The sequence below is a fragment of the Contarinia nasturtii genome, unplaced genomic scaffold (assembly GCF_009176525.2).
Source record: "Contarinia nasturtii isolate CC-2019 unplaced genomic scaffold, AAFC_CNas_1.1 Cnas_scaffold_1816, whole genome shotgun sequence".
Taxonomy (NCBI): Eukaryota; Metazoa; Arthropoda; class Insecta; order Diptera; family Cecidomyiidae; genus Contarinia; species Contarinia nasturtii.
The window spans coordinates 10,671-26,505 of record NW_022199147.1 but is presented as its reverse complement, the minus strand read 5'-3'; the positions used below and the strand labels follow the sequence as shown (position 1 = coordinate 26,505).

The following is a 15,835-nucleotide window of genomic DNA, read 5'->3' as shown; positions in this document are numbered from 1 at the left end:
CCAATCATCCCGTAAAGTCAGATTTTGAATTTCATGTCTGAGCACGAAACCATCGTGTCACCAAAATGGTTGAAAAATGATCAAAAAAGTAAAATGTATGGATGTGGATATTCCATTCGGACCAAAAAAAATTACACCGGTCAACAGATATTGCTCAAAAACTAATCAGCACGTCTCCTAGTAGTCCCAAATCATCCTGCAAAGTCAGAATTTGAATTGAGTTCTTGGAAAAAGATTTATCGAGTTAACAAATTTTGGCAACACGCCACAGGACACAGGACACAGGACACATCACACACAGCGACGCACATTAATATGCCCCAAAATCATCTCCAATCGTGTTTTCTACATGAAATATGCATAGAAAACATGTTTTGGGATGACTTTAATTTTTTGGCCTAATACAATACCTTTCTTACACTAGGTGTGCGGAAAAGTAAAAACTCCTAGCAAATCGAAGAATACTCTAGACCTAAAGGCAGTTTGCTCAAATGGTTTAGAGAGTATCTAAATTATACCGCCTGTGCATGGACGTACACATATTATAAATCGATGTACACTTATGAACTAATCAGCTTTCGCTGTGAGTTAATTACAAGAAAGATATGTGCTAGTTTTCATTTTTGTTGTCGAAAATAAACACATAAACACAATGAAATTCAATATGAAATGACATTTTCGAATCAACACATGGATGTTTTCCAAACATCTTTTTCTTCGCCAAGCCAAACGTGTCTATTGCCAATCTACGCAAAACAAAATTGGGCCTTCTTCTAAATATCTTTTTTCTACTGTTTTTGCAGCCGCTATTTGTGACAAAAATTCATCGACTTTTTTTTTCGATGCAGACACAGAGAATTTCAAATGAATAAATGTCTTGCTTAATTTGTCAGCTGTTTATCATCATTCTACAACTGTAGTCAGTCGCTCTTATTCGTAACAACAACCTTACAAGTGACGATAAAAATCCATTAAATTTTCAGCGTAAATGAGTGATAGAATGGGTATTGTGGCGAGAATAAAATGGATTCTTCTTCCATTCATTCTTGAATTTTTGGAAATTTGTTCGGCCTTGAATATTGCTGTTATCGGAGCTGGCCCATCGGGTATTGTTAGTGCAAAGAATGCCATTGCCCAAGGACACAATGTAACCATTTTTGAAAAAACTGGGACACTCGGTGGAATATGGTACTATACAGAGGAAACTGGCACGGATGAATACGGTGTTGAAATTCATACTCCAATGTATCGTGACCTCACGTGAGTATATTTATAAATTCTCGGCGAGGGCGAATGAGAGAAATTTTTCAAAACTTATCGTAAATAATGTGAATGTTTCAAACAGAACTAATTTAGCAAAACATCTTATGATATTCCCGAACGTACCTCCGTATACATATCCATATGGAACTCCATCATATCCATCACATGAAGATGTTTGGAAATATCTGAATTCTTTTGCTGAAGAGTTTCATGTAAAGGAACTCATTCGATACCATCATTTTGTTGACAAAATTGTTGTTAAGAAGAACGGCAAGTGGGAAGTGACTGTTTTAAGAAAGAATTTATGCAAACAAAAACAAAAAGAGACTCATGAATTTGACGCTGTTTTTGTTTGCTCTGGCATTAACTTTGAAAAACGAATCCCAAACATTGAAGGAGCCTGCAAATTCAAGGGAAAAACTATGCACAGTCGTGACTACCGTATACCTGAAACATTCATTGGTATGTGTGAAGGTTTTTTTTCTGTTTTAACTGCACTGATGATGAGGTCGGGAGATAGGTTGCACCCAATTTGGACTCAAGGATTTCAATGGTGACAGTCGTTTTGCTACGTTGATTTATGATCTCATATAAAGTTGACTTCGGAAATTTCTCCCAAAAGCGAGTCTAGAGAGAAAGTTCTGAAGACAACTCTGTAAGATGTCATGAACGGACCTAATAAAACGAGTATCGCCACCAAAATCCTTGGCGTCAAATAAGATAGATTCATCCTGTCTTCTGACTGTCAAAAAGCAAATAAATACATGTCTTCTAGGAGAGAATGAATCAATCTTGGTTATTGGAAAAGGTCCTTCGGGCTATGATATAGTAGAGCAACTTAAAAAAGTTGGTATCTCAGTAGTGCACAGCTCCTACCAGTCAATATCTCTTGTGGAAAAAATATTAGGTAAAAATCTTCAAAGCACTACTTTGCATCAAAGGCTTTGATCGCTATCAATCAGAGAGAGATGAGATAAAGTATTTCAAAGTAATGATAGGTTTTTCTTTGAATGTATAAAAAAAATGTGCATACAGGAACGGCAATAGCTTTCTGTGAACCCAAAGATTTTCACGATGAATGCGAAAAGCCAGACTGCAACCCGGTCGCTGAATCTGGTAAAGTAAGACGTTTCATGGGTAAAAATCAGGTTGAATTTCAATATGGTCCGTGCCTAAATTTTTCAATGGTTATCTATGCAACAGGTAATTGATTCCAAACCTCGTATCCATTTAATCAACTCCTTTTCGAAATTAGTGCCAATTATCCCATCAAATGAGATCGAATATAATTCTTTTCAGGCTATAAATTTTCATATCCATTTTTGGATAAAAGCGTTGGTATTCGTGTCAAAGACAATTATATCGAACCATTGTACATGCATATTTTAAATATTCAACATCCATCCATGGCATTTATCGGTGTCGCTTACGGTGGAATAAGTTTTAAAATGTATGAGTTGCAGGTAAATATTCTGGTTATGACAAACAAAATTATACGACAATTAAATAAATACACTGCCAGTTTTTGGCCGTAGAGCTTAATGTGAAACGTGGAACCGTACTACTAAGAAAAACAAACTACTCGACATTCATATTTTGAATGTTTTGCCACAATTTTTTTAAAATAAATTACGCCTTGAAAATTGATTTTGCCAATATTTTCACTAATTTGGCCTCAAACGGCCACCTGGGAAACACATTCACAAGTTTGATTGGCTAATAAGCTATATACCGTTGGAAAGAGAGCTTCAAGAGCTATCATCTGGCAAAGTTTCATCAAAATCATAGAACTAGGTTGCTTGCAATGAGATTCGGAAGCCGATTTTTCTCACAATTTTTCATATTTCGGCCAAATGGCCAGCGTAAAACGCCATCAAACCTGCCGGAAACTCCATAATTTATATACCATTCGAAAGGTAATTTTATAAGGGATCTAAAACAATTTGGTACCTCGGGTGTCTCCAACTTTTTTTCAACAAGTTTCATCTAGATCCAAAGTAATCAAAGTAAAACTCATTTATTCCATCTTTTATCCACCCAATAAAGTTGCGGAGAAAAATAATTCCACCCGAATCCATTCGTTATTCACTCAATAAATGGTGAGTGGAATCGAAATATTTTTCAAAGTGGAATCCAAAAAAGAGGGTCCATGAATGAAAAAATTAAATGGGGAGCACTTATGGGGAAAATAAAAAATACGTCTGGAGGGTTTTTCATGCCCTCTCGAATGCCGAAAGCCCGAACTCTCTAACTTTTCTGGTTTTCTCTAAAATCACTGAACAAACATATATATATATATATATATATGAATGGGGTAGAATAAAAACTACTTCTCGAAAAATTGGTATTTGAAAACGAAACCAAAAAAAATTTTCAATTAAAAGTGAACCAAAATCTTTTTGTCAAATTGAAGTGAATCAAAAAAATTTTGTTCGATAAAAGTGAACCAAAAAAAAAATTTATTTGATTTTTTCAGTGTAAAATACACTAAAATGAACTTTTTTTTTTGGTTCACTTTTATCGAACAATTTTTTTTTTGATTCACTTCAATTTGACAAAAATATTTTGGTTCACTTTTATTGAAATTTTTTTTAGGTTTCGTGTTTAGTATTTTTTTTCGAGAAGTAGTTTTTATTCTACCTCATTCATATATATCTTACTATTCCATAGCTTAATGTATAAAACTACGTTTCACATTAAGCAAAACTTGAACAAATTTTGAGAATATGAATTTTGGTAATTCTGCAGTCTCGTTTTGCGTTGAAATTCATCACTGGAACGAAACCACTTCCATCACAGAAGGAAATGCTGGATTATTCCAAGAATATATCGCTTAAAGTGAAACCACATCTATTGGGAAGAGGAGCTGAAGACTACTATTCCAGTTTGGAAGCAGTGGCTGATAATTAAATTCACCGTTACATGATTGAATATGAATATTTTAAGGATCGAAATTAATTTTAATAAATTGAAGATTGTAAAAAAAGAAAGTATCGCAGATTAGTCAGCAGTTGATTAGGAATTCCAAAAAGTGACCATTCGATCCGATTTAACCATATTTCTACATTTCCCAATGTTCAATACAAATATCAGTCTTATGGAACGTCCAAATGATTATATACCAAAGGTATAATCAATTATTTTTGGTTGAAAAGCATTCCAGCTTCAATTCACCTTGATTTATGGACATGTGTGTTACCTTTACTATATTCTTCGATTTTTGCTAGGAAATTTTGAGTAAAAACAGTTTATTTTCATCCAATTCGTCTAAAACTTCACCAGTACCTAAATTCTGGTCATAAATGATGATTACTCTTCATTTTGGACCGATGTGATTGAGAAAAGGTGTGTTTATATTTTCACAAAATCTAGTGTTACAAGGGATAAATAAGGGATCCATGGAATAAGGGATCCATGGAATAAGGGATAATAAGGGATCCATGGAATCGATATAGCTCTTGCGCCTACTGGTGAGACGAAAACCAAAAAATACACCCGTATATTATTTCTGACGTCTAATAGACACAAAAAAACTATTTGCCCAGCAAATTCCGAAAAATGACCAAAAAAACCACCCTAATGTGTAGTCATATGTACGTTGAACGCATGCGGCTATGACTACGCGTGTGCTTAATGAAACAAACATATCTTCTTTAAAACACAGGCAAAAGCATTAAAATACATATCTGGAGAAAAACAGCTGCCAGAATATAAGGAAATGTTGGCTTCTTCAAAAAAGATGACATTCAAAGAGAAGCCACAGTTCAGCCCTTGGTACTATTTAATGTTGGCAAAAGGTGCTGACACCGAAAATATACGACAAGTATAGACCGACATAAATACCGAAAGCTGATGGCAATTTTCGAAACTACAAATACATCATAAATGGAATGTATTTTGAAACAGTTCTTGAAACATAAACATTTCAGTCAAGACATGGTCTTCATTCAATAAATGTTAACAATGACAATACTTTCAAGGCCGTGTTTGGTTAATATGACGCATATAAATAACTCTTATATTCATTGTTAACTGCACGAATGTCTTGTTTTCATAATAATAAATAACAGATACTAGCAAAAACAAACTCATTATAGGCAAAATTCGACACATTTGGTTCAAGATGGTTCTTAAAAAAATATGGGGGGTGATGGCAAAATTCTATAGGGAGTCCCTGGAAAAATCCATACAAGATACACAAGAGTAACTTTGTAAATGGATTTCTCTCGGCAAAATATTTGGCGAAAAAGGGTTTTTGGGGTTTATACTCGGGAAAAATGTTTAAGAGGGGGAGAATTTGGCTCAAAAATCCTTAGCAACTCGATCGATTTTCTCTCGGCAAAAAAGCCTATCAAATCGAAAGAATCTAGGGTTCTTGTTTTTAGGGTTCAAAAAAAAATTGAAGTAGAGGGACCTATATTACTTTTGGACCTTGTAAGTGTGCGTTTTGCATGTACATATATGTGACGTCACATGTCCGTGTGACGAATTCACGTATACATACAAAACGCACAACTACTTACAAGGTCTAGAGCACCATTTACTCTAATTTACAAAAATTTTTAATCAATAATCTCAAAAATATTCAATGCAACAGAAACACATTAATTATATAGTTTTATTGTTTTGTTTTGGTATTGTAAAGTGTGTACGACGACAATTTCTAATTGTGATTTTCAATTGGATTTGTTTGATCATGTATAAGATCACACTGTATGTGACCAAAAAGTAAAAGCAATAAAAACGTTTACTTAATGTGTCCCTTTATAAATGTGTAATTCGATCGGATGTTTGTTTGCATTGATTATTTATATAAAAAATGTATGGTTTAATAGAAAGGATCATAAATTATCCATTTTATTTTCTTATTTTTCAAAGTGTATCTACTTGCTATTCAAAAACACAATACACTGATGAAACAATTTGTAAAAATAAGAAAATAAAATGTATAATTAATGGTTTTTCTATTGTGACATACATTTTTGATTCGGCATCTTACTTTAAGAATTTTAAAGAACGCACAACTGATTTCATAAATAAGGCTTTATATGTAAATATGGTTTCATTTTTGTTTGTACGTCAACAATTTCTAATTGTGATTTTTAATTGCATTTATTTGGTCATGTATATGACCACACTATATGTCACCAAAAAGTAAAAGCAATAAAAATGTTTATTTATTGTGTCCCTTTATAAATGTGTAATTTGATCGGAAGTTTGTTTGCATTGATTATTTATATAAAAATGCATGGTTTAATAGAAAGGATCATAAATTTTACAGTTTATTTTCTTATTTTTCAAAGTGTATCCACTTTCTATTCTAAAATACAATACAGTGATTAAACAATTTGTAAAAATAAGAAAATAAAATGTTTAATTAATGGGTTTTCTTATTGGGATACACATTTTTTGATTCGACATCTCACTTTGAGAAATTTTGAAGAACGCAGAACTAATTTCTTATATAAGGCTATATAAGCAAATTATGGCTTCATTTTTGTTTGAGAGTTCGATAGAGTAACTTCAGCGTTCAATTCATTTTGAAATAAAATCAAGTTTGTTGAGGAGCTCGATTGAGCATTGCAATTTCAACGTTCAATTCATTTTAAAATAAAAACAAGATTGTTCAATATATTTGTGCAGAAAAAGTGAATAATTTGTGAACAAAAAGTTGTGTGACATTTTACGATGTCAATGTCTAATGATCCTGGTGTCATTATCGTTCAACAACCGCCAACGTATTGTCGTCAGATAACTTTACGTGCTAACGACGTCATCGTGAAAATTTGGCTTCTTCGATCAATCAATCGACATGGCATTGTTCATCATAGTTGTGTAAAACTATATCGACCAGTCGTCGGAGAAAGTGATGTCACATTCAATTTCCCCAACTATGTCAACCTGTGCATGCAATTCATTCAAATTTTGAGCGATGACAACGACGCACCCATTAACAATGGTCACAATGAATCCGATTTTGGCGAAGTAAACGTCCGTTTAATTTCTGGCGAGAACCCCCGACGTATTTTTCTCCTCCAAGATGCTTGGAATGACCATTTGGCGATCGGCGAAGAAAATTTACCTATTCTTACGCGTGCATATGAAATCATGCTTCAATGGGAGATGCGTAATATGCGTTAATGTTTCGTGAAATTTTTTTTGATCATGAATAAAAATTTTTAAAACAAAACGAAAATCAAAATGTGAAAAGAAAAAAGTGGTGTTGTTTTGTTATTTTCAATTTTTTTTCAGATGACACCGTTTTATCGAAAAAAAATTTTGAATTAAATGTAAGTACTTATTCTTTCAGAAATCTGTTTGTTGTGACATTTTTCAAAGGTTCAAAGCAGTGAAAAAATATTTTTCTTTTTAATCAATAACAAAATGTTAAAGTATTTTTTTGAGTTGAATGTAAGTACTTTTTTCTTAAATCTGGCTATTGTTATAAGTATTTTTTTCAGATGAAACAGTTTTATTGAAAGTATTTTTTTGAAGTGAATGTAAGTGTTTATTCTTTCTTAAATTGGTTTTGTTGTAACATTTTTTTCAAATCTGTTTTGTTATGAAGTGTTTTTCTTTTGTAGTTTTGTTGATAACGTATAAAATGGTTGGATAAATGTTTTTTTTTTTTAATCAATAACAAGATGTCAAACATTTTTCATTAATTATAAAACACTAAATTTATTGTTTTTGATTCAAAACAAAGCGATTTTTCAAACGCAATTTAAAATTTCTATAAAAGAAAGATATGTAAGGAGAAATATTCATTTTAGTTTTGACTGTGAATAGTGATACAAGTGAACAGTGAAAAGAATTCATAATGGATTTTTTTGTTTTAGACAGAGACACCTCGAATAAGTTTATTCGAAGGTTTTTTGAGTATGTTTGTGAACATACATGTGTTTATAACCGTACAATAAAAGTAAAAATTCCAAAAGAAATTTTCACATACTGGATGCATTTAACAAGGATAAACCGTACTGGAACTCACATAATGACATCTCCACTAGATTGGCTTGTTTCTCCAATTGAATCAGATCTTAAGTTGAATGTTTGTGAGAAAAAAGCTGTCGTATATTTATATGAAGAATGTGACGAACAGTTGTTAATTCCAAAAATTGATCGAAGAGCATATCGTCTTACATTCGGAGCATGCGTTGAAATGTATATACGACGTCAAATAAAACTCTTTGAAAGATATCATCAATCAACAAATGGGAATTCACAGCTTACATTCAATGGAATGTATTTACCATTACCAACAATTCATATTCCATCAAATGATTCGGATGATATTAGAATGAATCCAGCTGTTTTAAATCCATTTAAATTTGCTGATGAGAAATATGATTGGTATAACTTTGATGATAGTTTACCAAAATTTCGGTGTCGACCAGCACTTCTTAATTCAATCGATTGCATGCAAATTCTGGAAGAATCAACACAAGAACCATCAAATGAACTATTATCAAAAATTGTTATGTATCTTCGACCGTTCAGGTTCATTTTACCTTTAACATTTCTATACGATATTTTTGGTGGGTTTTTTCAAAAAATTATTGAATTGTATCTTTGTGATGAATCAAGTAATCGTAATTTAATGGATCGATTAGAAAGAAGTTGGATTAAAAAGAATACAGCAATTAAACATTGTGTTTACGTATGGTCTGAAAAAATTTTGAATGAAAGAAATGTTCAAGGTTTTATCTCAGGTGGTTTTTTGACATATGCTCTTAATTTTACGAATGATTTTGATGATATAGATATATATTGTAGATTTGATATGGATTTAATACAGTTTTTTTTAAATATGACAGATGCATCTGCACCAAAAACTGATAATCATATTTGGATTTTAAGCCCAGATGATGATTATATGAAATCAACAAAAACTGCAAGAAAAACAAACACACATTATCGTGATTTTAATCATGAAGAAAATCTTTTCGATCCCAATATTATTTACAAAAATGAAAAACATGTTTTAACATTTATCGAAGCAGTTGTTACTTTAAATCCAAATTTGTCTATAGTTAGGCATTGGAAAACAAAATATGGTCATTTGCCGAAAGTCATATTTTACAAAGTAGATTTAGAACTAGATAATTACACAATTTTAAAAATGCTTAATGAAATAGATTTACCAATTTGTAGAAATGCTTTGGTGTTTAGTCATATTAAAGCATTCCATTTGCGAGAAGTAATTTTAAATTACATTTATGGCATTCATTGTTGTTTAACAAATCCTCAAGTTGTTAATTTTATAAATGGATGGCAAACAGACGAAATAAGATATCAAATGGCTATTGAAAAAAAAGTTCGCGATTTTTCTAATGAAATAATTCCAATGTCACGTGGTAATAAATATTTTAATGAATGTCAAAAATTATTTGATCGTGATTTTATGATTAAAACACGTAAAATAAATTTAATTATAAATCACTATGACACAGTTCCTATTGGGGACTTTGAAAGAAATGGTTCAACAAGATATAATAAGTATTTACAAAAATTGAATCCAAATAATAATACATTTGACTATAATGGCGTTTTATCTTTACCAATGAAAGTGCCTACATTAAAGTATCTATCGTATTGTAATTTAATGAATTCTGTAAGAAACGTTAATTATAATTGTTTATGTTATTTCAATTATCCATGCTATGAAATGGAAGAAGAATGAAAAAACATAGCGATTTTTTGTGAATACCGATAAAATTTGTATTAAAGAAATGTCATGAATTGTAAATAAACACATTAAATATGAATTTTATTTCTTTGTTTTTTTTTAAATTTTTTATAGAAAATTCGAGAGATTTCTAGTTTTTTTTTCATATTTTTATTATCAAACATTTATTTGGTATTTCATTTTAAAGGTTGTTTTTCTTACATGTATTGCATCAGATTCCCGAAATTTCATTACAGAAAACATCTTTATGAGAAATAATGTAAGTGTATGTGTATTTGCTTTTTGATATAAATATAAGATTTCTGTTGAGAAAATTTGAGATCAATTTGAGATTTTAAAGTGAAAACATCTTTACAAAAGAAGAGAAAAGTTAATTGTTTTTAAAAGTAAAGTGAACTTGTTCAAAATGTTGTCACGATTGAATAAAAATGCTGCATCTCGGTGCAGTTACATTTCTTTCGATGACCTCGAAGTTGGTCGATATAAAATTCAAAAGTTTTCGTTAAAAGAATCAGCATATGGTAAGAAGGAACAACTTTTATGTCTTTTCATTAAGGATGGGTATGTAATTTTACCAGAACGTATGGCAAGGAAGCTGAACAACCAAACGGCAGTCGATAAGTTAAACGCTGATTCCTACGACTTTATCTTTGATGGAAAAGATCCAGTTCCGCCACATCGTATTAATTTTCGTTTTGAACTTCGAAAAAATGTACAGAAAAGTGGCAGTGACAGCTCTGACAATGAGGATAATGCAGAATGGGCATAAACAATAAATTTGTTTTTTGTTTTCTCTGTATTTTTTTAAATATGAATAAAAGCAAACCGAAAATGGTTACTGTAAAATGAAAATTGTTGTTGTTTTTATACCCTTTTTCATTTTCAGATTTGAGTAATTGTACATCAATTAATTTTGTATGAGTATGAGTTGATGAAGAGTTCGAATAATGACTAATTTATATTATGATTTTTTTGAGAAAATAGCTATATAAATGAGACACTATCACATAAGTTAGCACAGTTAGCTTCGAGTTTTCGTTATGAACAGATAGTTTTCTTAAATTGATTATACTAATTTCAATATATAGAGTTATGGATAATAACGCAGAAGAAGTTTTACTTATATTCTATAACAAAAATAATAAAGTTGTAGAAATAAATATTCTTGATTCGTACAGACGTCGTAACTTGAAAGATTGTTTTAAAATACCAAAAGGAGCTGTTGAAGTTCGGATTATGTTTGATCAAGATTACATAAAAAAATATCACTGTGCACAATGCTTTTCTTATGAACGTGAAAGTGAAAAATCTGTTGAAGAGTCCAATAAAGAAGAAGAGTCTGAGATGAAGAATGAGGAAGATATAGTAGACAGAGATGAGGATTATGAGGATGAATTTCTAGAACCAGAAATTATTGATGTACTTCCAGAAGTATATCGTGTGAGATTCTAAAATCTGAATAAATTATAAATCATGTACTGAACATCACCTTGACTGGTGAATTTAAGAGAATGTTTTAGACGAATCTAGAATGAAAAAATTCACTATTTATTTATATAAGTGATCTTTTACATTCGTTTGTATAAGAATTTTTATCATTTATGAATTTTTTTAAAATTAATAAACAAAAAAAGGCATAAACATGTTGTTTTCTTCTTGAATTTTTTGATATAAATAGAAGTTCGATTCTAAAATCTGAATAAGTTATAAATCATGTACTGAGCATCCCCTTGACTGGTGACTTTAAGAGAATGTTTTAGACGAATCCAGAATGAAAAAATTTACTATTTATTTATATAAGTGATCTTTTACATTCGTTTGTATAAGAATTTTTATAATTTGTGAATTTTTTTAAAATTAATAAACAAAAAAAGGCATAAACATGTTGTTTTCTTCTTGAATTTTTTGATATAAATAGAAGTTGCTCTGTGAATGGGAAATTTAGTTCTCGTTTGACTAGCAACTGAAGCGAATCAAAATTGAAAATATGGCTTCTCCACAAGGTATTGAAGTAATTCTCAAGAAGAGTGCGTTCAAAAACCGAGTCAGATCTTATACATATAAGAATCTTGACTTTATTGATTTACCTCCATTTTTAAATGAATGTCAAAAAAATTTTATAAAACAAACTAAAGAAGTTTTAAAAGATCTCTCAAGTGTTAAATCAAATGCAATACTTGATGCAGAATTCATTCGTCCAGTAATGAAACCCGATTCATCAGAGATAGAATATCAACAAACTGCCAGATTTTATCTTCAAAGTGAAATGAAAGAGATAAATCCAACAACAAAACTAAATCATTGGTTTAAAACAAACATTTTTGATTGTATATTGAGTAAAGTTGATCAGTTACAAGAATGTGGTTCAGGTTGGACATTAAATAAAATTATTCAGTTGGATGTAAATTATAATAAGTTTGTGCATTTCAGCGGTAGTTCATATATACCATTACCAAAGAAAATGCGAAATAAGCATGCAATAGTGAATGTGAAAAATAATGATAATGAATGTTTTAAATGGGCAATTTTGTCAGCATTACATCCAACAACAGACCATAGTGATAGACCTTCAAAATATGAACGTTTCAAAAATGAATTAAATTTTGAAAATATAACATTTCCGATGAATTTAAATGATATTGACACATTTGAAAAAAATAATCCAAACATTTCCATCAATGTATACATTCTAGAAAATAAATATAACCCAGAAATAGAATGTTACCAACATGTAGTGTTACCAATACGTCTAACTGAAGAAGTGAAAGAAAAACATGTACATTTACTTCTTTTAATTGAAAACGACTTTGATGAGGATGAAAGTGATAATAATGATGAAAATGATGGTTTTCATAAAGATAAAAAAAGAAAGAAGAGTAATTTGAATATTGTTATGGAGGAAAATTTTCATGATAAATTAATTAAAACACATTATGTTTGGATAAAAAATTTAAGTGCTTTGATTCATAACCAAGTTGTAAAAAAAAATCGAAATATGAAATATTTTTGTGACAGATGTTTACACTATTTTTATACTCAAGAAAAATTAAACAATCATACAAATCAGTGTAAAGAAATGAATTATTGTAAAATTTCAGTACCATCTAAAGATAACTGTAGCTTACATTTTGAAAATTATAAAAACAAAATGGAAATTCCATTTATTATTTATGCAGACATTGAATCATTACTAATGTCAGAACAAAATGACTATGATACTGATAAACAAAAGAATCCTAAAGGAACGAAAAATATTCATATACCAAACAGCATTGGTTACTATTTTCATTCAAGAATGTTTCCAAATTTATCACATTATGACAGTTTCACAGGACCTGACTGTATTACAAACTTTATTGATCGTCTAAGAGATTTGGTGGTGAATGTAATTTGGGATAAACTTGAAATAAACGAACCAATGTCTTTAAGTGTGGATGAAGAAAACGAATTTCAAAGTGCAACAATTTGTCATATTTGTAATAAAAATCTTAATGAAGATAAAGTGCGTGATCATTGTCATCTAAGTGGAAAATTTCGTGGAGCTTCACATTCAAAATGCAACTTGAAATACCAAATATCAAAATCAATACCGATTGTTTTCCATAATTTAGATTATGACTCACATTTTTTGATTGAAAAGTTGGCTAGTTCATTCAAAGGTCATATATCCATTATTCCCAAAACTAGTGAGAATTATATTTCATTCACTAAACATATTAAAAGATCTGACTTTGTTGATAAAAATAAGATAAGAAAGAGTTCTAAGGTTAAGTTGCGGTTAACATTTATTGATTCATTTAGATTTTTACAATGTGGATTAGCAAAATTGGCTGAAAATTTGCCACCTGATCAATTGAAAATTACTCGAAAACAGTGGGAAAATTTAAATGAAGAACAATTTAATTTACTAACACAAAAAGGTGTTTACCCCTATGAATATATGGATTCGTGGAATAAATTGAACGATACACAATTACCGCCACAAGAAAATTTTTATTCTGATCTCACCAATTGCAGTATTTCTGATGAACAATATGCATTTGCTCAAACGGTATGGGACACATTTAACATTCAGACAATGCGTGAATACACTGACATTTACTTGAAAACTGATGTACTACTGTTGGCTGATATATTCGAGAAGTTTCGAGATAGTTGTATAAAATTATACGAACTTGATCCTGCGCATTACTATACATTGCCAGGCTACTCTTGGGATTGTATGTTAAGGTACACTGGTGTAGAAATTGAATTGTTGAATGATATAGATAAGATAATGTTTATTGAGCGTAGTCTAAGAGGTGGTATCAGCCAATGTTCAAACCGACATTGTGAAGCTAACAATAAATACATGGGAGATGATTTTAATCCATCCATACCGTCAAACTATCTGATTTATTTCGATGTCAACAATTTATATGGATGGACAATGACTCAATCACTTCCAATATCGGATTATAAATGGTATAATGAATATACATACACAAAGAATAAAAACGATACAGAAATATTCGATGTTGCTACAATTCAAAGTCAAATGTTAAACACACCTGACGACGCACCATATGGCTATATGCTTGAAGTGGACCTGGATTATCCAGAAAAGTTACATGATTTACATAATGACTATCCTTTTTGTGCTGAGCATGCAAGTGTCGGTGACTCTAAAGAAAAAAAACTACTTTTAACACTAGAAAATAAAAAAAACTATGTTATACATTACCGCATGCTTAAGTTAGCGCTTAATCATGGACTAATATTAAAAAAAGTTCACAATATTTTACGATTCAAGCAATCAACTTTTCTGAAAGATTACATTTCTTTGAATACAAACGAAAGGGCTAAAAGTAAAACGGAATTTGAAAAAGATATGTATAAATTAATGAATAATGCAATTTACGGTAAATCTATGGAAAATGTTCGCAATCGCGTCGACATTAAACTGGTTGATAAATGGCATGGTCGATACGGTTTAAAAAAAATGATTGCCAAACCAAATTTCAAAAGAAATGTAATTTTCAATGAAAATTTAGTTGCTACTGAAATGCATCGTTTAGATATCGTAATGAATAAGCCCATGCAAATTGGAGCAGCTATTCTCGATATATCTAAACTCAAAATGTATATGTTTCATTATGATTTCATGCTCAAACACTTTAATGTTAATGACTGTATTATTCAATATACCGATACTGACTCATTTTTGTATGAAATAAGGAATAAAGACGTTTATCAATTTATTAAAGAAAATAAGAGGCACTTTGATACAAGCGATTTTCCTATAAATAATCCATACGGTATAACACAGTACAACAAAAAAGTTCTTGGAGTAATGAAAGACGAAAATTGTGGACTAATTATTAAGGAATTTATAGGTTTAAGATCAAAAATGTATACTTTCCGAATGCATTCTAATAATAAGGTGACTAAGAAGGCTAAAGGTGTTAAAAAAAGTGTTTTATCAAAGACCATTTCCTTTGATGACTATAAGAAATGTATTTTAGAAAATTGTACACTAACTAAACCACAATCTATGATTAAATCATTTCTTCATAATGTTTATACAGTTACCAATACAAAAAAGGTTTTGGATCCATTTGATGATAAAAGATTTATTATCCCTAATTCAACAAAAACTCTGGCTTGGGGTCACTATAAAATTAACTCATATAAATAGATTTAAAAGAATCCAAATAAATAAACACACAAGAAATTTATTTTCATTGAACATTTTTTTATTCACATTTTACTTTTCCGCACACACCTAGTGTGTAAGGTAAAGTATTGGAATCGGTCGAAAAATTGACATCCTCAAAAAACATGTTTTCTGGGTGTTTTAGGAGCCAGGGAACACGAATCTAGCGTTTTTTCGATGTCCGAATG

General features: G+C 30.5%; 2 protein-coding genes across 2 annotated transcripts; both read left to right on the top strand.

Moving 5' to 3' along the window:
* The first annotated feature begins 879 nt into the window (after positions 1 to 879).
* Positions 880 to 4,174, top strand: LOC116347324 (dimethylaniline monooxygenase [N-oxide-forming] 3-like). The gene is made up of 6 exons (XM_031777886.1): positions 880 to 1,260; positions 1,346 to 1,725; positions 2,039 to 2,170; positions 2,299 to 2,466; positions 2,563 to 2,726; positions 4,012 to 4,174. The coding sequence occupies exons 1-6, from the start codon at positions 989 to 991 to the stop codon at positions 4,171 to 4,173; spliced, it is 1,278 nt and encodes a 425-aa protein (XP_031633746.1). The 5' UTR covers positions 880 to 988; the 3' UTR covers position 4,174.
* Positions 4,175 to 13,100: 8,926 nt separating this feature from the next.
* On the top strand, positions 13,101 to 15,629 carry LOC116347323. The gene is made up of 2 exons (XM_031777885.1): positions 13,101 to 14,610; positions 15,520 to 15,629. The coding sequence occupies exons 1-2, from the start codon at positions 13,101 to 13,103 to the stop codon at positions 15,627 to 15,629; spliced, it is 1,620 nt and encodes a 539-aa protein (XP_031633745.1).
* The last annotated feature ends 206 nt before the right edge of the window (positions 15,630 to 15,835 follow it).

Bases quoted from the DNA above. Each gene is read 5' to 3' on its own strand.
- LOC116347324 (XM_031777886.1), top strand. From the start codon at position 989: ATGAGTGATAGAATGGGTATTGTGGCGAGAATAAAATGGATTCTTCTT. The intron at 2,171-2,298 runs GTAAAAATCTTC...ATGTGCATACAG, and splicing joins TCTTGTGGAAAAAATATTAG to GAACGGCAATAGCTTTCTGT. The intron at 2,467-2,562 runs GTAATTGATTCC...AATTCTTTTCAG, and splicing joins AATGGTTATCTATGCAACAG to GCTATAAATTTTCATATCCA.
- LOC116347323 (XM_031777885.1), top strand. From the start codon at position 13,101: ATGGAAATTCCATTTATTATTTATGCAGACATTGAATCATTACTAATG. The intron at 14,611-15,519 runs GTGACTCTAAAG...ATGTTTATACAG, and splicing joins TGCTGAGCATGCAAGTGTCG to TTACCAATACAAAAAAGGTT.